Source organism: Cavia porcellus, unplaced genomic scaffold (assembly GCF_034190915.1).
Source record: "Cavia porcellus strain 051 isolate PalLab524CR breed Dunkin Hartley unplaced genomic scaffold, mCavPor4.1 scaffold_50, whole genome shotgun sequence".
Lineage (NCBI taxonomy): Eukaryota > Metazoa > Chordata > Mammalia > Rodentia > Caviidae > Cavia > Cavia porcellus.
This window is the reverse complement of record NW_026947533.1, coordinates 217,057-242,179: the sequence shown is the minus strand read 5'-3', so window position 1 is coordinate 242,179 and position 25,123 is coordinate 217,057. Positions and strand designations below refer to the sequence as shown.

General features: G+C 38.4%; 2 protein-coding genes across 2 annotated transcripts; both read right to left on the bottom strand.

Annotated features, from left to right (window-relative positions):
• Positions 1–245: 245 nt before the first annotated feature.
• Positions 246–1,106, bottom strand: LOC100716487 (olfactory receptor 9G19-like). Its single transcript, XM_004999114.3, has one exon. The coding sequence runs from the start codon at positions 1,104–1,106 to the stop codon at positions 246–248; it is 861 nt and encodes a 286-aa protein (XP_004999171.3).
• Positions 1,107–15,675: 14,569 nt separating this feature from the next.
• Positions 15,676–16,614, bottom strand: LOC100733825 (olfactory receptor 5AR1). The gene has a single exon (XM_003460805.2). It carries the CDS (start codon positions 16,612–16,614, stop codon positions 15,676–15,678), a length of 939 nt encoding a protein of 312 aa, XP_003460853.2.
• Between the last annotated feature and the right edge of the window lie 8,509 nt (positions 16,615–25,123).

Below are 25,123 nucleotides of genomic sequence, written 5' to 3'. Positions count from 1 at the left end.
CATCAAGTCTGTGATTGGAATGATGTCTCTAGTCCAATGATTAAAGGTGAACAAAGAAACAGGATTTTTCTATTGATTTAATTCAACTGAAAAAAATTTAAACCATTTCCCCAACCATCCCTTGATGCTTATTTTTATTAGTCAGCACTGGTTTGGGGAATGTATATCAAATCAGGCACCAGATTGTGCTAGCCTGAAGAGTTTCTTCAGAGCTTCTTTCACATCTTTATTCCTCAGACTGTAGATCAGGGGTTCAACATGGGGAATAGCACCGTATAAAAGATGGAAACCATCTTGTCCCCCACAAGGGAGTAGCTTGAACTGGGACGAGAGTAGATGTAGAGGATGGAGCCATAGTACAAGGTAACAGAGACGAGATGGGAGGAGCATGTGGAGAAGGCCTTGAGGCGGCCCTGGGTGGAATGGATTCTCAAGATGACTGCGATGATGAAGAGGTAGGAGGCCAGGATGAGCAGGGTGGGGGCAATTACATTGATGGCCAACAGGAAGTACAACACACACTGGTAGCTGTCTCTTACATCACATGCCAACTTCACCAGGGGTGGGATATCACAGAAAAAGTCATCAATGAAGTTGTCACTACAGAAATCCAAAGTGAATGTGTTGCTGGTTAGGATTATTGCACTGAGGAAGCCTCCAGTATAGGAGAATACCACGAGACAGACGCACAGTCTCCTGGGCATGGCCTGAGCATAGAGCAGGGGGTTGGCGATGGCCACGTAGCGGTCATAGGCCATGGCAGCCAGCAGGTAGCACTCACTGGATCCCAGCCCTGCAGAGAAGAAGGACTGGGCCACACAGCCTGCAAAGGAGATGCTTTTGTCTTCAGAGATACAGATCACTAGGATCTTTGGAGTGTAGACTGAGGAATACCAAAGGTCCAGGAAGGACAGATTTCCAATGAAAAAGTACATGGGTGTGTGGAGCCGGGCATCGTTACAGATCAGCTTGATGAGTATGTTGTTTCCCAGGAGTGTCACAGAGTACACACCCAGGAACACTACAAACAAGACCAGCTGCATCACGGGGTCTGTCGTGAAGCCCAGCAAGATGAACTTGGTCACTGTGAGGTTGCTCCTCTCCATGGCTCCCAGAGTTCCCCTATGGATGGAGCAGTTTAGTACACCAATGGACACCAAGTGAGGACACTCTGTAGCTGAGCCCCTGAACTGTGATCAACACACTAAGCACAAAACCTACTTCCCTGTTGTAAGTAATGTGTATTTTTTAAAGCTCTGCTCTTTTATTTCAGTAAAATGAACTCATTAATCAGAAAGCTATAATTCTATAAAGAGATGTATTCATTTCTAATGTTTCCAGTGCCCAGTATGTACTGAAGCAGTGGAAATGCTAGAACAGGGGCTGGGATTTAGCTCAGCGGCATAAACGCCTGCCTTATAAGCAGGCAGTCGTGAGTTCAATCCCTGGTACTGATAAAAACGAAAAAGACAAAAAAAAAAAAATAAAGAAATGATAGAACAAACCTTAACAGTGTGAAGGCTTCATTCCTGAAGGCAGAGACACCCCGATACCCAATAAATCACCAAGTTAGAGATGCGGGGTCTCAGTTAATTTTAGAACCTGGTAGGTAATAAAACTATGTTTTGGGATAAAGCTTGATTTAAAGTGAAACTGGTCAACTGTAGACACTGAGAATAAAACCCCTTTCCATTTTCCAGCTAGAAAGGACAGCTAGCTCACAGTCTAAAAGCACGGGGAGAGCCCTCTCCTTTGGCTAGGGGTGATATTTTACCTTCACAACATTGGAAGTTTGACCCTCAGTTATTCTTCATGGGTTTCAGTCACATAATTCCATAGTGTCAGGCTGAGAATCATCTTGTATATTGTGGTGACAGCTGAGTGGAGATGAACCAATTAATTCATGAATTTATACCAAGTAAAATGAATACTACTATGCTACTCTTCCATATCATAGTATACTGCTGACCTTGGAAAACACAGTATTTTTGTTTGCTAAGACAATGCATTTTCAAAGACTGTTTTTAATATGTAGCCTCTATAAATGTAAATTATATATTTACCATGTAGAATTATAAATATGTGAAACATTTAACACATGACCATGCACTTAAGTAAAACATACAATTATAGTTCACATTATTTAAGAATATCTCAGTGCACAAACATCTGTCAAAGTTCTGCATAAGAGATGCAATGCTTTTCTTTACATAGGATTGTTCCATGGCATTAGAGAATTTTCCTCTGATTTTACTACATATTAACTAAGGAGTCATACCTACCCCTGTGATCATAATAGATAAAATCACAGTTAAAGATTTGTCCTCTCTTTAAGGATGTTACCTTAGGCTAGGAAAACTTTACCCCAAAATTCGGCCTTTTACATTGTGATTCTTCATAGGATTCTTCTAGTTGGAGTATCAGACAAATCAGTGCTTGAAGATGTCGCTTTCTGCAATGCAGTTAAGTTGTCAACCTATGTCTGCACCAGAGTGCCGCACGTTGGACAGAAAGTTGCCTTAGAAATCTAAGCTCTGCTTAAACTATAAAGAACTGAAAAGGCATTTTACTTTTAGGCAACTTACCAGCCTGAATTCTCCCTCAGTAGTCTACAGTATAAAGCCTCAGTTTCCTCATGTGTTAGATAAGGATAATTTATCTCTCCTTAAAGCTAAGTCACAGAAGTAAGGACCACACCCTGTGTGTGCATGGTGTAAAACCCCACGAACAACTGATTCTTACCACCACTTTGAAAATACAAATAACTCTGTTTTGCCTCAAGGTTTCTAGCTCAGCAGGTTGGGGGCAGTGATCAGGAACTCGCTTTGCTTAAGGAGGTCCAAGCTCTGTAAGGAAAGTTTAGGAAGATCATGTTTGCAAACTACTGAAATAGACTCCAGTTTTATTAGTAATGCTGTTATTTATTGTATGATTCCTCTTTATGTTCCAGCTTCCAAAAAGCAGTTCTGTAATGTAAAGTCATGATACACAATGCTACATAAATTAAAAGATGACCTAAGAAAAGATCAGATCTGATTTCAATTCTGTTGCCAGCTTTCACAATTTGATTATAGAAAACTTACTAAAATTACATTAATCTCAGCTTTCTTGCCCATTTAGGGGGATAATAATTTCCTTATCCAATTGAGGGGAAATTTAAGGAAGACAATGTTTTTAAAAAGCTTAATACATTACCTGTTTATAAATAGATACCCCAAATAAGTAAAAAGGTTATACACTTGGGAAATTAGTGCTATTGCTTTTTAAAGTAATGCATTGCAATCATTAAATTTGTACAATAGTGCATTACTTTTACTTGGTCATGCTTCCATTTAATTTTTCTGCGCTTAGTTTTTTATTTTAGACTAGATTCACTTTAGTGGGTTCCAGTCCCTTTCAAATTTTTTAAATGTACAATGTTTTTTACTAGCAAAGTGCTCATAATTCAGCCTGAGACATATGGGCAGACAGAACACACTTTACATTTTTCTCTCCCTTGAAGCCCATTTAATTGCACCGGGAGGAGAAGTGCCTTGGGGGCTGCCTGGTGAACTTGCTCATCAGAGAAAGCAGACTTTTCAGGCTGGTTGTGTGTGCTTCTTGGCTTTCTAACTACAAGGAAAAACACTGCATTTTTCATACAAAATAATTAAATAATAACTGTTGTGTCTAAAAATAAGCTTGTGTTTTCTGGAAATTTTCTCAAAAATATCATGTGCATTTGCATATTCTTAAAGAATATTCACATGCAAGAAAGTTAAACTTTATCAGTCTTTTCTGGTCCTAAAACTAATAATCTCTGCTCCTTTCATCTGTTTTTATACTTATATTTCCTGGTTTTATAATGTTATTAAATCAATAGTGATTTTATTGATTGCCTTCTTATTTGCTTCTAAATTAACTTTCACTCCCTGCATATATTTTTCCATATTTTTCTCTGTTTTTGACCAGCAGTGAGGGACTCTACTTCTCTTTATGACCTCTCAGCAGTTTCTAAGTGTAGTAGGAAGATGGGAAGAGGATTCCTAGGTCCTCTGTGATTCTGTCTTCAGCATTCAGCATCCCTTAGCTTGTAAGAAGCTGTTGGACAGATTGCGTGGACTAATTAGAATTTTCCATCGACTTATGATACTTGAATTTGAAAACTTACCTAAACTTTCAGCAGCACCACTGTTGCTGTAGAATTGAGACCTATCTTTCCCATAGCCTTTTAATTCAGTTTTGAAACCCCCAGGGTTTAGAGTTCTGAAACCCCTCAGGACTTCATACCTTGGGAAGTAACTAACAAAGCAAGTAACGAAATACAGCATTGTGTTCACAAACTGACAACTATTTTACAAGATGGAAAAACATTTTTAAAACTGTCATTCCCTGGTGAACACATACACAGTCATGATTTTCCTTCTCGTGCTCTATGTGTATAGGGGTTATCATAAACTGGTGTATACATACATTTTAAATATGCTGTATGTATAAAATCAGATGAGTCTATTTGCACATGGAAGGATATGTTTCATCAGTAATAACACTTCTGTTGTGTGTTGTATTTCTTTCACTTGTTCGAATATGTTCTATGGCCTTCTAAACAGCTAATTCTCCTGGATGCTTGTCAACTGCATCAGTGGGCTCTTTGCGGTCCGCTCAGAGGGTTTATGCCATGATTATCAAGGGCAGGAGGAGAGTGAAGCAAGAGGGTCCCCCAGCTTCACCCCGGCAGAGATGGCAGGGCTGGGACTTGGCAAAGGACCCACTTTGAAGTTGTCCCTCCAGTCTCAGAGCCCCTCACCTCTTCTCCTTTCTTCAGAAATAGATATGGCAGCTCCTAGAAGTCATTGTGTAAAAGAAAATGCCCCCACCTTGCCAGTCTGTTAGTTATCCAGGTGACCGTGCCTGTTACAAGTTCCTGTTACCTCTATCACCTAGAAAGGACAGTTGCATAACTGGGCATTATGATGCTTATTATAAGAACCAGTTAATAACTGTCAAATACTCTGCTTCTGTACTTCCTTCCACTTATCCCAAGTAAGCCCCAAACTACCAAGTATCAGGGCCTGATATTTTGGGAGTGACCTGCATGAGTTCCATCAAGATAAAACAAATCTGCCTCCAAATCCTGAATGCTGTTTTGGTGTTTCTGCTTGCTGTTGCACCAGAAAATTCTAAATCTCAAGTCACCCTGAACCACTTGTCAAAATCATATAACTCCTCTTTTCCCTGCTTTAGTAAAGATTGAATCCAGCAACCCACATGTGCTGGTTGTGCACACCACAGGCTTCCTTCTACGTCACACAAATTACTCTGTAGCTGTCTCTTCAAGTTAAACTGACCAATGTGGAGTCATATGTTACTTACCAAATGGATAACCAATGTTGACCATGGAACTGGCCCCAGGACAGAAATACACAAGAGGGATACAGATTTTTACATATATGAAGATGAGGTGAAGAATCTGTAGTAAGAAGAAATGGGACGACATAGTATAGGTGCCATCCAGTTTAAGCTATAACTCATGGTAATGTGGTGGGCAGGAAAAGTAGATGCCCAGGAACTGATAAATTAATTTGCTGGCACAGGAGTGTGCATTGAGAGATTATAAATCCATGCATCATGCTGGCTTATGATGAAAGCATGAATTGCGAGTTTGAAAGCATCATCTCCTATAATCTTGAGAAAATGTCACTGCAAACCAGTCTCATTGCCTGATTGCTAGCACTTCAGAATCATAGTTCAAGTAAGTATTTAATAGGAAGATAAGAACCCTCACAGAAGAACAGAGAAACGATCATAAGATACAGACAGAAGAAGGGGAATTGGGCGGAAAATGAAGTTGGAGAATTCTGGATCTCAAGTCATCCTGAGCCACTTGTCAAAACCGAGTAATTTCTTTTATCCCGCTGTAGTAAAGATTGAATCCAGCGACCCACATGCTAAGTAAGCATGCTAGCACTGAGCTGCATCCCGGTCCAGGTCCTTCCTCCTGTCTGAGAAAGTGAACACGTCCCTGGGGCATGATCCTTCACTGACTACACCTGGGGAGACTCCTCACCTGCTGGTAGAGCTCTTCTTAATGTCCACTAACAGTGCTTCTGGGTTCCAGACACAATTGCAAAATCAACAAAGCCTATAGGGTCCTGATAAAATGAAAGGCCCTCCTCAGTCTGTTTGTGGGGAACATGTATAGGAATGGATTCTTATAAACGAGTTCAGGAGAATGGAAGAATAAGTCTTAAATGACCAAATTCATTCATTGTTTCCCATCAGCAAGGATTTGGTATTTAATGTGATAGTTCAAATCCTGGGAAAATAGCAAGGATTTTCTAAACTGCTTAATTAAATATTAAACTCAAAGAGCCTAGTCCTCATCTTTAACACTGAAACATCAAACGAAATTGTGATATTACTGAAGAAGCCCGGAACAACTAGAAGACAGAGGAAATGCCCAGCTTCCACTGTGTGTGGAATATGCTCTCCACTACCAGAAAAGCACCTCCCCTATCCTCTCATGTGCTCATCCTGGCACTACAGGGACAAAGACGTCTCCAAAGACATGGGAAATATGTTGCTGTGGATGTCCTTGAAGTCTTTAGAGAGATCTGCAGAGTCCCCAGAAGTTGGTCATAGAGGGCGGTAAGCAAAGCTGCAGCACAAGGAGATTCCCAGAGTAATGGGAATACAACATTTGGAGGTAACAGACAGGAAGGAAGCCGCTACTCATATAACCCAGGAAATACAGGTGGTCCTCATGATTTCTTAGTTACTGTTTTACTTCTGGTACAGAAATAGGTGGCAGCATCTGAAGGATTACAGGCTCCTGAGTAAGTAAGTGGATGAGAAGACAACCCAGGCATTGTCTTTCTTGTAAAGAAATATTTTGTTTGTGCATGGATGAAAACTTGCTTCAGTTTTATAGACAAGAAGTACAATCTCATTTAAAATTTTCTAATGTAAACTAGATTATAGCACTAAAAACAAGAACCCAGGCTATGATATAGTCCCACTTTAGTCATATGACATTTTTTGTGCTTTTGGTATCAAATCCAAAACAAGTGATGACCAAGGCCAATTAATGTTAAAAATATCTATTGTCCATTTTTATAATTTCAGATATATAGATTCTCTCTCTCTCTCTCTCTCTCTCTCTCTCTCGATATTCTATTTGACATTAACTCTATACCATCATTTATTTTTAACAGTTTTATAGTTTCAGGTCTTACCTTTATATCAATAATCTATATGGAGTTAATTTTGTGTGTTGTGTGAGAGGAAGATTCAGTCACATTCTGTTTCACATCTATCCTTTTCCCAACACCATTTATTGATTAACGTGCTTTACATAGATCTTGAAAACATGTTCATCTGGCATAATTTAAGCTCTGTACACATTGATTCAAATCTCTCCATTTTCCCCCAGTCATCCCAATTCCAAAAACACTATGTATTGAGTCACTTTTTACATGATTTTATTATTCTGATTCTACTGATGATTGAAATCACAAAGCATTGTCTTTCTGTGCCTGGATTATATGGCAGAGAGTAGTGTCTTCCAGGCCAACTATGTTTAGCAAAATGGGAATATTTACTTTTCTTAAGACTGAATTGTGTATCAAATATTGTCTCAGGCTGGGGATATAGCTCAGTGGCACAGTGCCTGTCTGAAAGTGTGATTACATGTACCAAAATAAATTGTCTTTATTCATTTACCTATTGACAGAAACCTGCGATATTCCAAATTGCAGCTCTTATGATTAATTCTGCAATGAACATAAGATGACAGGCATATGTGTGAGATACTGATGTCATTGACACTGGATGTACAGCTGGAATCAGATTGCTCAAACACATAGCACATAGTTAACTTTACAAATCAACGTAGGAACTTCATACTGTTTTGTGCAATAGCTATACTAGTTTACATTTCCAACAAGAGGTACATTACCTCTCTTTGCTCCACACTAATCAAAACTCAGTGCCAATTTTTATAATAGAAATTTTATTGTGTATGGTGTAAAATCTCATTTTGTTTTTTATTTGTTTTCCCTATTTGTTAGTGAAGTTAAGCATTTCTCACATACCCACTGGCCATTTATACATCTTGTTTTGAGGAACATATATTTAGGGACATTACTCTTTTTTATTCAAGTTAGTTATTGCAATTGTTTTTATCCTATAAGTTGAGTGAGTTGCACATCTTGGGTTTCCTTTTATATTTCCATAATTTTCTCATAACTGCAACTTTTTATTTTTATGTTTTGTCTGTGTATGTTTTGAGTACACAATGATTGCATGAGGATTTGGATCTTAACCTCTTATCAGTATAACTTTCCCAAATACTCTTTCTCATTCCTTAGGTTATTTTTGCATGAGATGTGCCCCAGCTGAGAAGAATCTCTAACATTACTGGCATTCTGAGAAAGTTAAATGATACAATTAGTTTTAATTTGAACTTGATAACTGTCAAATTGCTTGTATTTATATATAACGTGTAATGAAATCATTAGCAATATTGGATGAGTTCAGTGATTGCTTTTCTTTATATCATGTCTAGATGAGAAAAGAATGAATATAAACTTAACGTCTTTAACACTGCTTAAATTTAAAGATACTCTGTTGCTTGGCAGGAGAGAAAGAGGAGTCATGCAGGAGTTAGGGGTCAGGGTGGCTTTGCACCAACCCCATTCATGCCTCTGCCTTGCTTCCAGATTCTTGAGAAAGCCATGCAGAGCATGCTGCAGACACACATCCTGAGACAGGAAGGGCCACTCCAAATGGCCCTGAGCTCTCTGAAGACCTACAGCTCGGGACACCCATGGACAGTGGTGTAGCCCTGAGGAGAGAAACCAAGGCCAGGTTGGATTTCAGTCTCTCAGGTGCTGTGGAAGCGCTCATGCAGTACAAGCACCTACCTCTGCTTTCCAGAGCCCACAGGTCTCACCTGGATGAAATCGTGATACCTGTTGCCCCTTCTTGACCATCTGTAAATAAATGCAGTCCTTGTAACTGTATGCACACACATTTGTGCTGGCTTGTGCCTGCATGCTGTAACTTACTGAAATCACGAAAGCTCTAATAAACTTAAACAAGAAAAACTGGTCCTGGAAAGAAATGTCCTTTTTTTTTTTATTTAAAGAAAAGGAAATGAAAAAAAATACATGGAGATAAAAAAAAGGGTAGAAATAATACAAAATTACAGACAAACAAAAGGTAAGAAATTGCCGGTTGATAAGTTACAAATTGTCATCTTCAAAATAGCTGTTCAGGTTATAGAATTAAAGTATTTAGAATGACATTCAAAAAAGTGACCCTACAAACCATTCTCCTCTATGATCGAACAAAAGCTCAGTAATATGATTATCAGTCCTACACATTTGTTTTACATCTCAAAGAGGGTAAGATTAACCATATCAAAACAGAACAGAACATTTAAAAAAGAAATAAAAAACAATTTAAAGAAATACAGATTTCAAAGCAAGTCCACTGGAGATCTTCATTATCTAACTGTCTCTAGCTTCTTACACATAGTTGTCCCTATCTTCACCCACTTTATATACTTATTGCATATTATAGAACTAATCAAATCATTACAGTTCTATAGGCTTCACTGAACCTGATGTCAGTTTCTGATCTCCTGCTTGGGAAATTTTCAGCTATTACTTCTCTAAATATCCTCTTGACATCCTTTATGTTGTCTCCTTCTTTTTCATTCATCCCTATCATTCTTATGTTATTCTTCTTTGCATCATCTTGCAGTTGTTGAATTGTTGTTTCCTGATTCCTGGTTATTTTTAAAAGATCTTTCCTTTCCTGTTCACTAGCTGCAATCCGGTCTTCAAGGTCTGAAATTCTATCTTCACTTTCATTAAGGCGGTTTTTACAACATTCAGTGGAGTTTTTTATTTCCTGTATATCTCTGTGCATCTGAATTATGTATTCTGTTTGTTTCTTATATAGCTCTTCTAGGGATTCTATCTTTTTGTTTAGTTCCTCCAATTTATTATCTGTGTTTTCTTTAGATATATTCAGAATCTCTTTCATTTCTTTTATCATTTCTTCTTTTATCTGGGAGATGATTTTCAGTTTGAATTTCTTTAAAGCTTCCTGGAGTTGCTTGTCAATTTCAGTAGCTATTGTGTCCGATATTTGAGGTGGATGGGATATATTTTCTTCTATATACATTGGTCCTAGGGTTCTTGAGATGGGCTGGAGGTTTGAGGTTGTAATTTGGTCTTTTGTTTTGTCATTTTCCTATATTTCTGTGTTTCAAGTGTTATTTGAAAGCTTCCTCAGGATCTGTTGAAAATCCCCTTCTATGTTTGCAGCTCCTGAGACTCTGGCACCACGCTACCCCAAGCCATTGGGCCTGCAGAACCAATGGCCCTCCTCTGCCTGCTCAGAACTCCGCAGTTCCAGACAAGCTGGGCCTCAGGGACACTGTGCGCCCACCTGCCCCTTGGAAGCTCCACAGCTCGTCAATTGCAGCCGGGTTAGGGTACTCACCACAGGCCGCGGTGCCTCAGGAACCTGTGATCCCTCCCTGCTTGCAGAGATATCCACAGTCCTCCAGACACATGGAGAGGCCGATGCAGGCACCCCAGATCCGCCCAGCTCCTCCTCTGCACACCGATGGCCAGGCGTGGCCGCAAAACAGGCTGGGCTCGGGGGATAGTGTGGGCCCACCCACCTGTCGGGAGCTCAGCAGTTCTCCAAGTGCAACCAGGATGGGGAGGCGGATGTAGAGGCCTCAAACCCACCTCTCCCCTTCACTGCACCTGGAAGCCTGGAGGGACCCAAACAGTCTGGGCCGAGATATCCACAGTCCTCCAGACACACGAAGAGACCGATGCAGGCACCCCAGATCCGCCCCTTAGTGTAGTTGAGTTCTAAGAGCCCTGTCCTACTGGAAGGCAGGGTGTAAAGGGGAATGGCTAGGGTCAGAGATGAAAGTTGGGAATTTCAGGTGTCATCAGAGGACATCACTCATAACTTTAGAGAAACCTTTCCCATTCCATCATGGTCCAGCTAGGCTCACATTTGTAATCCCAAGGTGAAATTATTGGAATTCTAGTGAGTTAACTTCAGACTAACACTTCCAGTGCAGCCCAAGGCTAGAATAAAACACTAAGCCATATATTCAATTATGGGGAGCCAAGATGTCCTAAGTCCAGCCAAGATGGTGGTTCACCAGAACAAAGGCCACACCCAGGGCCACACCCAGGTTTAATAAATTCTCCATGAAGTGAGTTTGCTTGGGATGATTGACAGTGAAAATGGTGCAAAATATGACAGCCATGACTGTTGTGAGCTGGGCTAGGTAGAAGACTTGAGACCACCTCTGTGCTAAGCAGAGGGAAAATTTTCAGGGAGAGCAACCTGCATAACGCAGCTGATGTGGCATTTAATAATTTTGGGTTGTTGCTTCAATTTTGATGCATAATCCTTTTCAACCTGTGAAATCACAGCCTCTTTCTCAAGGCTGGATTCCAGTGGACAGTGTGGAATACATCGCCCCATCCTGCTCAGCTCAACCACATATCTGGGGAGTTACTTGAAAGGGTAACACTGACCTGTCAATTTGCTTCAGAGATGATACATTGGTTCCTCAGCCAGCCCAGTTTTCATTGCTTAAAGCCAAATGAAAGGACATAGAAATAGCCTGGCCAGCTCTGTGCAAATCAATATATGGCACTAGGGCCAAGTTTATCCAAAATGGAGACAGTCGCTCTTCTTTCCAAGGAGAGTCATCTGACTGGTTCCCCACCATAACAGTGATTTTAATGTAGGCTCAGATTCAGTTTCCTAAAGCCAGGCCTGGTGAGAACTTACTGTCTCAGAAACACTTGGTTTAACAGAGTTAGACAGGTGCCAATGATTCCTTTCATATACTCACATGGCTGTTTTAAGTAGTGTAGTATTCAAATGTTTTTTATCATACTATTCTTTCCACAAATAGTCTTTAAATGTCTATTTTGAGTTTGGTATTGTGATGGGGAAAACCTGAGTAAATCTTAAATAATGTTGGAATGGATAGAGAGGCCGGAAAAGGTCAAGGTTAAAAAGAAATATTTAGAGTGAAATCTGAAACAAGAAATGGAGCAGGGAGAAATAATACCAGAGAGGGATTTGGAGAAGGGAATCAGGAATATCAAACAAAGGATTCTGGCAATTGTACAGTTTCCAAAATAAGGCAGAAATGTAATAGTGCAAGGTACATAGGTATTGTAGAGCCTGGAATTTCCAGGTATCTTCCCCAAGGCAAAGCTTGAAGGCAGAGATTTGGCTCTAAATTCTCGTGGGACAAGACCTGACCTGACCTGGCATTGATTATCAGAGTTTTATTCAAGCTCCATTTAAAAAGTCACACTACCTGTACCATTAGCCATACTTCAAAAAACCAGTCTATTTGGATTTCCCAGCCTATTGACTATTATGATTCTATGCTGGTTTCCTGAAGGGTTATTCTGCAGACAGATATGTGACCTGTTTCAGGAACAAAAGGGGAAAGTTCTTTAGAATCTGCAAAATATAGACTTCCTTCTACCTCAGGGGGGTGATTTTCATGTTCTGAAGTTAGCATCAGGGCACTGAGCTATGATCCAACTTCACCATCGAAACTTTCCAGTAGATTCTCAGTCCAAAGGCTTGCTGGACAGGCCCCATTGTGTCTGGACACTTTGCCTTTATTAACTGTATTTCACTCCTCAGCTCTGTAATCCTCAACTCATTGATTCCCTCTGCAACTTTGGTCGATGATTAGATACAAATCCAGTGTTTGATCCTTCATGAGCTTTTGCTCATCTCCTGGAAAGGATGTTTGAGCTAATATAACACTTTGCCTATGGCTCCTTTTTAAACTTTATTACTTCTTCCTGTGTACCAGGGTATTTGGATTTACCTTATCTCCTGTAAGTGCAAACTCCATGAGATCAAGTATAGATCTCATCTTATTCACCCAATCTTAAGCATACCTTAGTCGAAAAATTCTCTCAAGGGATCATACAGGTGCAGAAGTAAGGAAGCAGGATTGCACTCCAGCTTCATATCACCATGACACCTTCAATCTTTACTCTTCACAGCCCGTAGTACAACAATACCAACTCTTTGTTGATACAAAAACCAGAAGTTAGTTTAGAGAATATGATCAACATGTTTACCACTGTCATTTTATTATAATTGTAATATGATTTTAATGTATGAATGAAAAATCAGGGTTTTCAAACATAAGCATTTATTGATCTCTTATTTTTGTGAACCAATCATATGGTTAAGGCTAATAGTCCTCATTGTATTGATGAATAAAGGCAATCACAGAGATGACAAAGGGTTTATATGAGACCCTTATGGTGAGAATGATGATTCCTTCAACTTATATCTATTTTTCCCTTGCCTTTACATACTCATGTAAGCAGATCTACCACCAAATGGCTGGAAACTAAAGTATTTAGTGTCCTCACTTCTTTGTAGCATATTGATGGTATAATGATGGACACTTATCATATAAATGAAGAGGCAAGGAGAAGATATTAATGTTCACTAATCATCTTTTAACTGAGAGATATCCTAGAGTGATCATAATACGACCTTTGGAAAATCCAAAAATGTAAGTATTATCTTTCTCATTTAATGGCTGAGGAAACTGACTTACAGAGATTATGTAAATTGTTCAAATTTGCATAGATAAAAAATAGCAGAATCAGTATCAGAGCCCTTGTTTAAATAGGGCAAAAAGGTAAATGTTTATGAATGTTTATGGACCCATAGAGGATGAAGTCCTTGGATTATTTTTCTTTAATCATTGACTCTTTACAAAACCATTGACTTGTCATTATTTGCATTATTTTTAATGCAAATGGACCCATAGAGGATGAAGTCCTTGGATTATTTTTCTTTAATCATTGACTCTTTACAAAACCATTGACTTGTCATTATTTGCATTATTTTTAAAACAAGAAAGTGCCCATCTTTTGCTATTTTAAGAAATTTAAACTGCTGTTTTAAATTGAAATAATACAGCAACAAATTAAGAAGAAAACAATCTTTTAGCAATGGTGTTAACTATTAAAGCTTTACAAATGAGATTCCAGGCAACTTCTCTTTTAGGTATAATGCACCTTTGACTTATATTTGAGTGGCCAGAAAAGCTCTATTATTTAATAAGGCATTTACAATCTACACATTTGATTACAAAATAAACACAAGGATAAATTTTCCCATTGTTTCCGTACTGCAAATTCTACTACTGTCCAACAATCACAGTTATTTTTTCTTCAGTGTTACGCCAATGACATTTTGTGGAAATCTGCAATATGACTGAGTAAACTTAAACTAAATCAACTGCTTCTCATGTGCAGTGGCACAATTATAAAACTTGCCTGATAAACACTGGTTCTTCTGTCTCTAAACTTTTTTGGTGACTTCATTGATAAATGTGCCCAGTGTACACATTATGGGAACCATTGTTTCTGTAGCACTTAACTATATAGCTCCAGAAGAAGTGTGTAGACAGAAAGATTGCTGATTGAAAATAATTCCAGACAGAAGTGTGATGCAATTGTAGCTTTTCAAGAGGCTAATACCTGACATCTTGATTTATAGCCTTAAAATATGCACAGAGAAAAGATTTATCTCAATTCATCCATCATTCAGGCATCAGGATTAAGGAGACTGTTGTTTGATAAAGGCCTGGACATGATACTGAAACAAGTTGAGCCCCATGGAAAAGACTTCGGTTTAACTCATGTGGATAGAAATAAAAGTAGTGGATATAGCTACAATAAAATTGTAGACATTGCAATCTTCCTAAAAAGCACCTTGGAGATTGTTCCAAACTGTGTCTTTCCTATGGTCTCAGAGTGGTACCATTTATCTGATAGCCAAAAAGATGCCAGTGTGTGAAGTTACAGACCACAGATGTCCATCCTTTTTTATACATGGCATGAGACAAATAGGAGCCTGTGAAATCAACCCCTTGATCAGAGGGAAAGCTGAAAACAAAACAAGAAGGAGTCCTAATGCTTACAGGCCAGAGAGTCACCAGCACAGCCTGAGTCAGCTCTCATCTTTGACCTTGGATATTCCTAATTTTGGTCTTGGTGGTAGCAGACTCAGAGGGGGTGAAAGAGCAAACAAAAAAAAGAAACTCGCTGTTAGCAAATCATGTAAGTCTTCAGAAGTCTCCATGTAAGTCTTCAGAAGCTTACACATACCTAGCCCTTGTAAGACTTTGCTAACATGAATGGACCAATCACAGAATGAGTTAAATCATCCTTATGCCAATAGCATTTCCTGTGTTTTTATCTACACTTTTCTCTGACTTCCTTTCAGAGTTTAAAAAATGCAGTGTTTGGACCTGACAATCCTTATGACCCTGAAAAAATATGATCTAGAGTGACTAGCTATTTCTTTTCTGCATCAAGTCCTGTTTCTAATCAACATATGGGTCAAATTTATATGGAAACTAATGCATCTTGCTGAGTATGTTTTCCTAAAGCACTGATTTAACTGATAGCACTTTCACATTATACAGTTAGAGTTACAGAAAGCCCTTTACAATTTAAGATTTATTCAGCAAGGGGATGATAACTTGGGTAATGTTTATGGTAATGATTTGCTTTTTCTACCTCCTGCAGCCATTCTTCCAACCCTAGTACTTACCTCTGGCCAAAGCAGATATTTTTGTTGTTATGACTGAGGTTTTCTCCCAATTAGTTTTTTGAAAGCAGCTTTTACATCTTTGTTCCTCAAACTATAGATGAGGGGGTTCAACATGGGGATGATAATCGTGTAGAACACAGAAGCCCACTTATCTTGGTCCAGGGAATAACTGGATGTTGGTCGCAGGTACATAAACATGACTGTGCCATAGAAGAGAGTGACACCAGTAAGGTGAGACCCACAAGTCGAGAATGCTTTGAGCTGCCCCTCTGTGGAAGTCATTCTGATGATTGTGACGAGGATGAAGACATAGGAGATGATGATGAGGATGGTGCTGAACTCAATGAAGCCACACAAACTGAACAGCAGTATCTCACTGATGTAGGTATCTGAGCAAGAGAGGGCCAGGAGTGGTGGGATTTCACAGAAGAAATGGTTGATGATATTGGAACCACAGTAATTGAGGCTGAAAGTGAGGGAAGTGTGGACCACTAAGCTCACTAGGCCTGTCAAGTAAGAGCCCAGCATGAGAGCCATGCAGACTCGCTTGGACATGAGGATGTTGTAGTGGAGGGGCCGACAGATGGCCATGAACCGGTCATAAGCCATTGCTGCCAGGATGTAGCACTCAGCATCCACAAAACCTACAAAGAAAGGAAACTGTGTAGCACAGCTGGAGAAAGAGATAACTTTGTGCTTTGTTAGGAAGTCAGCCAACATCCTGGGTGCGATGGCTGAGGAATAGCCCAGGTCAACAAAGGAAAGGTTGCAGAGGAAAAAGTACATGGGCGTGTGCAGGCGAGGGTCTGTGATGATCAGAACGATCATGCCCACATTCCCCAGAACATTGAGCAGGTACACAATGAGGAAGACCACGAAGAAGGTGATCTGCAGCTGAGGGTCCTGCGTGATGCCTAGGAAGATGAACTTGGTCTCTGTTGAGTAGTTCTTCTTTTCTTTATCCATGTGTATACAGATCTGGATTTGGGTTACTGCTGAAGGCAGTAAATCAGTGTCACTGGAAACATTTAAATTAGAGCTAAACAACCAGGCCGTTGGAATTTTATATGTAGAAGTAAATGAGGATTTTGTTCAGGGTGACTCGCAAAGGTCCCTCTACTGATGACAGTTCTGGTGACAGTTTTGGTGACTGTGATGGCTGTGTGGCTTCTCCAAGTGTCCACGCACTATAGAAGAAGAGCTGAGCTTCCTGGTAATGCTGTGTTCTGCTTCTCCAAAGACCCCACTGTTCTGCTCTCATTCATGGTATGCTATCAGGTGTGTGTTGGCACTGATTTGGGGAGTTATCCAAGGTATTAGTGAGGAAGAGTGGTTTTGAGTGATCTTTTTATCTGTGGAATACAAAGTAAGCATAAATGCAGATAATGCAAACAATTAATTCTCGTTATAGGTCAGGAGAGAGAAGAAAATGAAAGACTCAGAGATCTCAAAGTGTAACACATTTTATGCACCAGTAGAGGATATAAAACCTTCATTGCTGAGGGGCAGAAATATAGGAATAGGTAATGAAAAACTAATTTTTAAAAGACCAAGGATGACTCAACATTTATTATATTGTATAATTCATCAGTTACTTAAAGGTATTATATAAATTCATTCTCACAACAACTCTGAAAAGCGGCTATGAATCATTAACTCTATATTACATCTGAAAAGAACACTAGATACTTAGTCACTTCCATGAAGTCAACAGCCAGTGAGTAGCAGAGCTGGGTCTGACTTACATGGCCCATTTCGCCTTGTTGCCTTCTGTGTATATGTGATTCGGTAACAGGAAATTCAAATTTCATGCAATTTTATTTTTCCCATTCTGTCTCTTTTGCCTGACCTGGGAAATAGCCCTTTAGTTTCTCTGACCTTTGAAGGCTTGGAAGTGAGCAATGTGGATATTTCTTGCATAATTCTGCTGCATAACTGAGTAGCTATTGCTGAGCTCAATCCAGAGTTAAGAGTAATGGATACACGAGGAGGGGAAAGTGAGAGCACTGTACAATTCAGTGGTTACACAGGAGGATCATATGTGTGTGTCTTTTCACTGGCTGGATGAATATCTACTGAATCGCACAAGTGAGTGTGATCAGTGTAAACAAACAAAATCAAATCCAGACAAAACTAAACTCAAGGAAACAGCATATGCTACCTAAACTTGAAGGGAGAAGATGTGCATCTGCTTTAATTGGTTTATTGCTTGTTTTTTCTTAGGGTTGTAGACATTTGTCAAAGGAATTTTCCCCTAAATCCAAGGATTTAAAAGTGGTGAAAGTCTTGTTTCTTGGTTTCAATATTTACATAGAAAATAATCAATCACAGCAAAGAAGGTGATCACAGTAAAGAAAAAATCATCCCAGAAATTTATAAAATACTTATATTAGCTACTGTTCAGTTCTTTCTCCTGCTGTGAATGTGCAGATTATTTCATACATTAGGGCAATCAGGAAACAGAATGGAAATAATTGCAGAGAGAAATTATTTGAAGAATTTATTTCTGATCAAGAAATTATATCCATGATACACAAAGAAATTTAAAAACTCAATAATAAGAAAAGAAACCATGCAGTCAAGAACAGGCTTGAGATTTGTGTAGATACGTGGTGAAGAAGGTGAATGAGCATGAAATAGATGCATGAAAAATTTCAGATGAGTGTATACTCATAACTTCAAAAGTATTCAATGCTTATCTCATGGCACTGATGCATTGCAGGCTATCTCTAACCTTCCAGGAGAAAGGATTTCATTTTCACAGTACATCCGCTTCTTGATAATACTCACCGAGGCCCTGCTATGAAATTCAAAATCAGGGTTTGACTAAAGGAGAAAAGAAAAAAAAAACCTTAATACTTTGCAGTTTTGGGTAGCTAATGTTCTGCCTGTCTGACACCTGATGAAAGTGCAGAATGTTGAGAAAGTATATTCTATTGTCTATAACACTTATTTAATGGGGCCAGCAAAATATTTTTTGGTGGAAATAAAGGTATAAGAAAGCATTGTAGATTTCTATGGCCTGAGTTTGCAAGGCTATATGGAAGGAATAGGAGAGCCAGAGCTTGGAGATCCAGTACGTGTTCTTTGTTTCAGTTATTAACTGTTTGATCTTGGTGAATGGCTACATTTGATGCAGCATCTTTCACTGAGTTGGAGCAGAAGATGGATTCTAGCAAAGTCTCTACTCCTAGCATCTTCTGAATTTTGATTAAGGTTGAAATATCTAAAATCCAAATGCACAGCCTCCTCTCTTTGAAAATTTAGACTGTCAGGGACCTGGCACCAACAGAAACTGTGCTCTATGAGTCACTGGACTGAAAACCCACTCCAAATCAACCACATTGCCTCCCCACCCTGTGGTCTCCAGTGTGATCTAACCTGTTCCCAATGCAGATGAGAGGCGGTAGGTCCCCTTTTCTTGGACGTTTTCCACTGAAACCATACATTTGTACAAACATTGGAAGATGAGGTATCATCCCCATTCCTTGTTCTTCTTACCTTTGCTCCTGTGTGCAGGAAGCACTTAAGTCTCAGAGTTACTACCCATTTCCCAGGAGCAATGTGATGCACTGATTCTCTGCACTCATGGGACACACCAAGATCTGATGAGCCATCATCCTCTAAGGAATTGAACTCTCTTCTTTTAACCTTAATGAAAAAGAAGGAAACAAAGAGATTTGTAAGGCTCTTTCATGATGCCAGAACTCCTTGTAAAACTGCATGGGCTCTTTCATCCAGCCTACACATGCCTACCTGGTGTGATTTCAGGGGTAACTGAGAAAGGTCTTTCTGCTGATGTGTGTAAACTCTTTGAAAGGATATATTGTATTCAATGCCCTATAGAATGACATTAACATATTACTATTAGGGTTAAAGAAAAAAGTAATGAATGGTCTTTATAATTAGAAACAAAGAGACGGGACCCAAGGAAACCTTGGGAGGTATTCTATGGGCTTATCAATTGCATTCTGCCTGTGGTAGAAGTGGTTATGCCACATGTGGAAACTTCATCAGATTATACACATTAACCATGGAGTTCTTTGTAGAATAACAATGAAGATTCATAGCAAGTGGAACCAAAGAGCTGCCAAAAACAAAATGTTGCATAAATTCATAGTTTAAATTTGTATTTGTCTATGAAGAAAATAAAAAAAAATCTATTTAAAAACCCTCCTTCTGTGTCCTGTGTGACCTGTACACTGGACTGTCTCATGGGTAATCAGAAACTCTCAGTGGAAAGATTTGATTGATATTTCATTTCCATATTTATGTGAAAGAAACTTTGGGTATTTTCTTTAGTAAGAATGCCTTTTGGATTTCATATTCTAGAAGATTGAGGAGCTTCATTCTTTTCAATTGTCATTAAATGTTAATGCTCATTTTTTTTTATTTAAAGAGAAAAAAAGAAAGCAAATAAAAAAACAAAGCAGTAACAGGGTACAAATAATACAGAATTTCAAGAAAAAATATACAGTAAGAAATCACTAGGTAATAGGTTACACACTGCCATCTTAGAAACAGTTGTCCAAATTATAAAATTAAAGCATATAAAGTGGACATTCATACAGTGAGATTGCAGACAGTTCCGTTCAATCGTAACGCTCATTGTAATTAAGTTAGCAGGTACCGTTATATAATGAAAAAGATCAGGTGACTGGGCATGCACTCAAAATCTCCATAAATACAACTGTTTTCAATACAACTGTTGTGTTCCCCCTGTGAGCCTCTCAAACAATCTTACATTTTAGTTGGAGCCATCAATTATCAGGCTTAGAAAAGCTTTTGTTAAAGCTCTAAGTCCTTTCATCTGTTTTGAGTTACCTAACTTATTAATTCACAACTGGTGCGATTATATCAAATTCATTAAATAGTATTTCATACATTTAAAGTACATTTACATAACATGGAGACAGACATAAGGCTCAGATAGTCATATATAAAAGATACTTTAAGGGATATTTGGCACTCCTGTTGAGCAGAAGTGAATTTTTGTTAAGATTGTCCTGACTTGGCATGAGTTTTGTATCTTCTCTCATGAGTTCTATGGTGTATTCTCCCATTAGCATTGCCATCTTACATTTTCCTAAAGCCCCAGAGGAAAAACATCACTTCCACTGAGAGCTCTTTCAAGTTCTAGACACTGGGTATAAGTACTTCTTCCAAAGTAAGTGGCTATATGCAGTAATTCACTGTTTGACATTTAATGCCTCTCCACTTCCCCTCTAATATTTTTGAAAGCCTTTTCTTCCAAAAAACATCAACATCAAGATTACCACATGCCATTCTTCAGAGCGAGCCAGCATTCCCCAGATGATATTAAGTAAGTATTCATCATTTAGTTTTTCTGTATTCTTTATTTAACAAAGGAAGACTTTTATAAATACTCTGCTACTTTGCAGCTATGGTAAAAAAATGATTAATTATACCCATTCTGGGGTCAGGAAAAACTGTGTCTGAATCCTAATTCAGATCCCTATCAGCTATTCAGATAAGTTACATTTCCAGGCCCCAATTTTGGGCATATAAAAAAAAGAAAGTGCTTGTATGTAGAAGGGTACTTGGCAAATAACGACTGCATCATAAATATAAATTCCTGTAATCATCTGGCTTTAGTCCCTTCTACTTTCACCTGGTAGAGAACTGAATGAATAAGTTATCACCATTACCATCAGTTCATTGAGATGGCATCTTTACTAGTCAGTATTGCTTCTATTAGTTGGCCTCTAAATGATAGTTGCTTGGTTAATAATTTCAAGTTCTTTTTTTTTATTTAAGAGGAAAAAGAGAAAAACACAAAACAAAACAAAGCAGTGTAAGGTTACACATAATACAGAACTACAAAAAAAAACATAACAGTAAGGAATCACCTGTTAATAGATTACATATTATCATCTTGGAAGTAGTTGCTCAAATCACAGTATCAAAGAATACAAAGTAGACATTCAAACAGAGAGACTGCAAACAGCTGTGTTCAATGATCCAAAAACATTAATATAGTCAGCTATTTAACACCCCTAAACACACTTGCTGTTATATCCATTAGAGCTCTTTTTTTTTTCCTCCCTCTCTTTTTTACAACAAAATTTACACATTTTGGATTTTATTACTCCTTAGTTCTTATTTCTTTTTTTGGGGGGGGGAGAGAATAAATGGCAAAACATTGGCAAATATGGCAAAACAAAGCTGTAAGTCAAAACCAAGGCTAGACAAAGCACATGATGTAGAACAGAGTACAAGGTTATTAACAATGGTTATCAACGTTGTCTCTTGTTTCCTTAAAAGGAATTGTCTATCTCATTAGATATTATAAAGTTGGACAAAACAGTAGAGAACAAGACCAATAAAACTTAGGCATTGTGAACATTACAGGACTTCCAAAGGAGACAATAGTCAAACCAGAATGGGCATCTTTGTGAATCTTATTGCCTTCAAATTAGTTGCCTATAACCTCAGACTTGCTACTATTGCACAGAATGGAACAGAGTCTAATCAGTCAAGACAAGATCGTGGGAGTATTACAGGACTTCAAAACAAGTTAATAGGAGATCGAAAAGAGTTACTATTATATATCCTAATTTTTTTAATTTTTCCGTTAATTAAAATAAACATAAGAAATAGCTAAATAATTTTTTTAAAGAATACTAGTTACCATAGTGTCTGTCTTTTTCCTTAAAATATTTGGATAAAACTTCATATACTATAGCTTCAATTATTTCCATATCAAAAAGCCCAGAATAAAGCCTTTCTAATTAATAAGTGAAAATTTTATAAGGCTTCAAGGCCACATAATGGGGAATCATGATTATCACATATTTTTATATATTTGAATCATTACTTACATTAGGGAAACTATTCAGTATTCATACATGCGAGATTGATTTATTTCACTTATGAGTATGGTCTCAAGCTGCGCCCATTTATTGATAAATATCTCAATGCGATCCTTCTTTCTAGCTGAATAATACTCCATTGTATAGAAATACCACAACTTTTTTATCCATTCCTCAGTTGATGGACACTTGGGTTGTTTCCAAGATCTGGCGAAATAAATGGGGTCTTTAACTTTTTCCTCACTTTTGAGACCCAATCTTCTGTTCTCCTCCACTAGACTTCCTGCTCCTGAGACCTTTTTGCCCTCTGCGATTTCTGTGACATCTCTAGCCCCTTCTTGCCTCTGGACATTGCTTATGGCAAATCAACTTTTAATTCCTGTACAGATGACACCTTTGTTGGTGGGATGCTAAGCCCTGGCTCACACTGGACAATGTACAGGGTGCTCCAGGAATCTGTGTTTACTCTGCCTCCTACTCCTTGCACACTTCCCCTAATGCTGCACTCTATAATCCTACCTCTTCAGCTTTGATTTATACTTTTTCTTATCCTGCTAATCAACACCTTGTTGCTCCCAATGGAGCCTGGTTTGCCTGTAGTTCTAATATAACTCCTTGTTCCATGCATCACCTGTTTACCCAGTGCCCTGAGCTTTACATATTAGTCCATATCTTTCCCCAAGTGTATTGGTACCCTAGAGATAATGGTAAGAGTCACTTGTTCCCTAGCTTTGACTTAAAGAGTCCAGTAAGAGCAAAAAAAATCCTGCATTATTACCTGTATTACTAAAAATTGAGATAACAAGGTCAATAGGTTTAAGAGTGTCCAGCCTAATAGTCAAAAGACCAAAATTTTAGACACTTATGTGTACTCACTGACCAAGATTTAGCAGCCCTTAGTGATTCTGTCTCCAAATTAGAGGATTCTTTAAGTTCACTGACTGAGATGGTTTTACAAAACTGGCGGGGTCTAGATCTACTGTTCCTAAAGGAAGGAGGCTTTTGTCTGACATTAGGAAAATATTGTTGTTTGTATGCCAATCATTCTGGGGTTATCAGACAAAGTATGGCCAGCCTTAAAGGGCAGCTACAGGATCAAGAACAAGCCAGACAAACGGAACAGAATTGGCTTGAGGGATGGTTTTCTCTATCTCCCTGGTTGACAACGTTAATCATAGCAGCCTCCAGACCTCTGTTAATCTTATTACTTGTTTAACAATTGGACCTTGCATATAAACAGATTAGTAATGTTATACTAAGATGCTAAAAATTAAAATAATTGATTAAAAGATAATTAACAAAAATATTTACTTAAACATGTAGTTATTAGTAATATTGTCATTCTATACTGAGCTCAATACCCTAGTAACCAAACACCAACCACATAGTTATAAGTTAACTGACCACGTGGTTCTGCTGTGCTGTAATGCGTCATCCCCCCACCTTAGTGACCTGTGTGCTATGTCAACTTTTGTTCTCCTTGTAAGAGACAAATGATGCGGTGTCAACCACTGTTCCCTTTATGAGAGACAAATGTTCCTGGAATTGGCAGACCAAGGGCTATGAATTGGCTAACCACCCACTGTGAAATGTCTCTTACCTCTGCAAAGGGGAACAAAGGCCCACCTTATTTCTGTTTCTCATCACTATGTACTTAATGATCAATGAGCTAATCATAAATGAACTATAAAAATCAGTCAAAACTCTAACTCAGTTGCACAGTTTGCAAATTCCATCTGCACTGTGTCGCTGGGCCAGCTAAAATAAAAGCGATTCTTTTAAAAAAGACATCTTGTGCCATTTGTTATCTTGGGGTCTTGCCCGTTTTTCATCATGGGGCCCTGTTTTTTGAGTAGAGTACTACATTTGGGGGCACTCCGGGATTACATGAGGACCCCTCCCCACATTTTTTCACCAATCGATCGGCTTGAAACATCTGTAAGTATTTGGATCTTTTATTCTTTGTAATTTGAGTGTGCACCTTTGAAGTTGCAGAGAGCTTGGCTGGTTCCTTCTCCACCCAAGCGGGATGCCCTCCGGAACAGGGCTTCTAGGCCATTTGTGATTTGGGATTTTTTTTTATCTATTTGGTTTTGTGCTTGGCATATTTTTACGGTGGAGCCATTTGTTCATTTGAATGTGTTACCTCAGTACTAACATTTAGATTTCTTTTTTCTCTGAAACTACTGTTGCAGGTTCCATGTGGCTTATTGGACTTAAGGGTCATAATGAAAATTTATTTCCTTTTAGGTCGCTGAACCATGGACAGAAAATCCTTTGTTTTTGTCTTTAATGTTGGTCTTGTCTTTTGTGGCGCCTTGTTTAATGTTTTAGTTCTCAACTGATTATGTACAACCTTGGCATGTCTTCAAAAGTATTTTTCTGGTTAAAATGTAAATATATAACAATACATATATATTTACACACACACACACACACACACACACACACACACACATATATATATATATATATATATATATATATATATATATGGCTTTTAAAATCATATTGGCATTACTAAATAAAGCCAGGTCATACTGTTATTGAGCCAGTTTAAAAAGTTACAGTTTTTAAAGTGTAACATTTTAAGATGGTAAAAAGACATAAAATGATTTAATATATTTTAGACTACTAAGAAA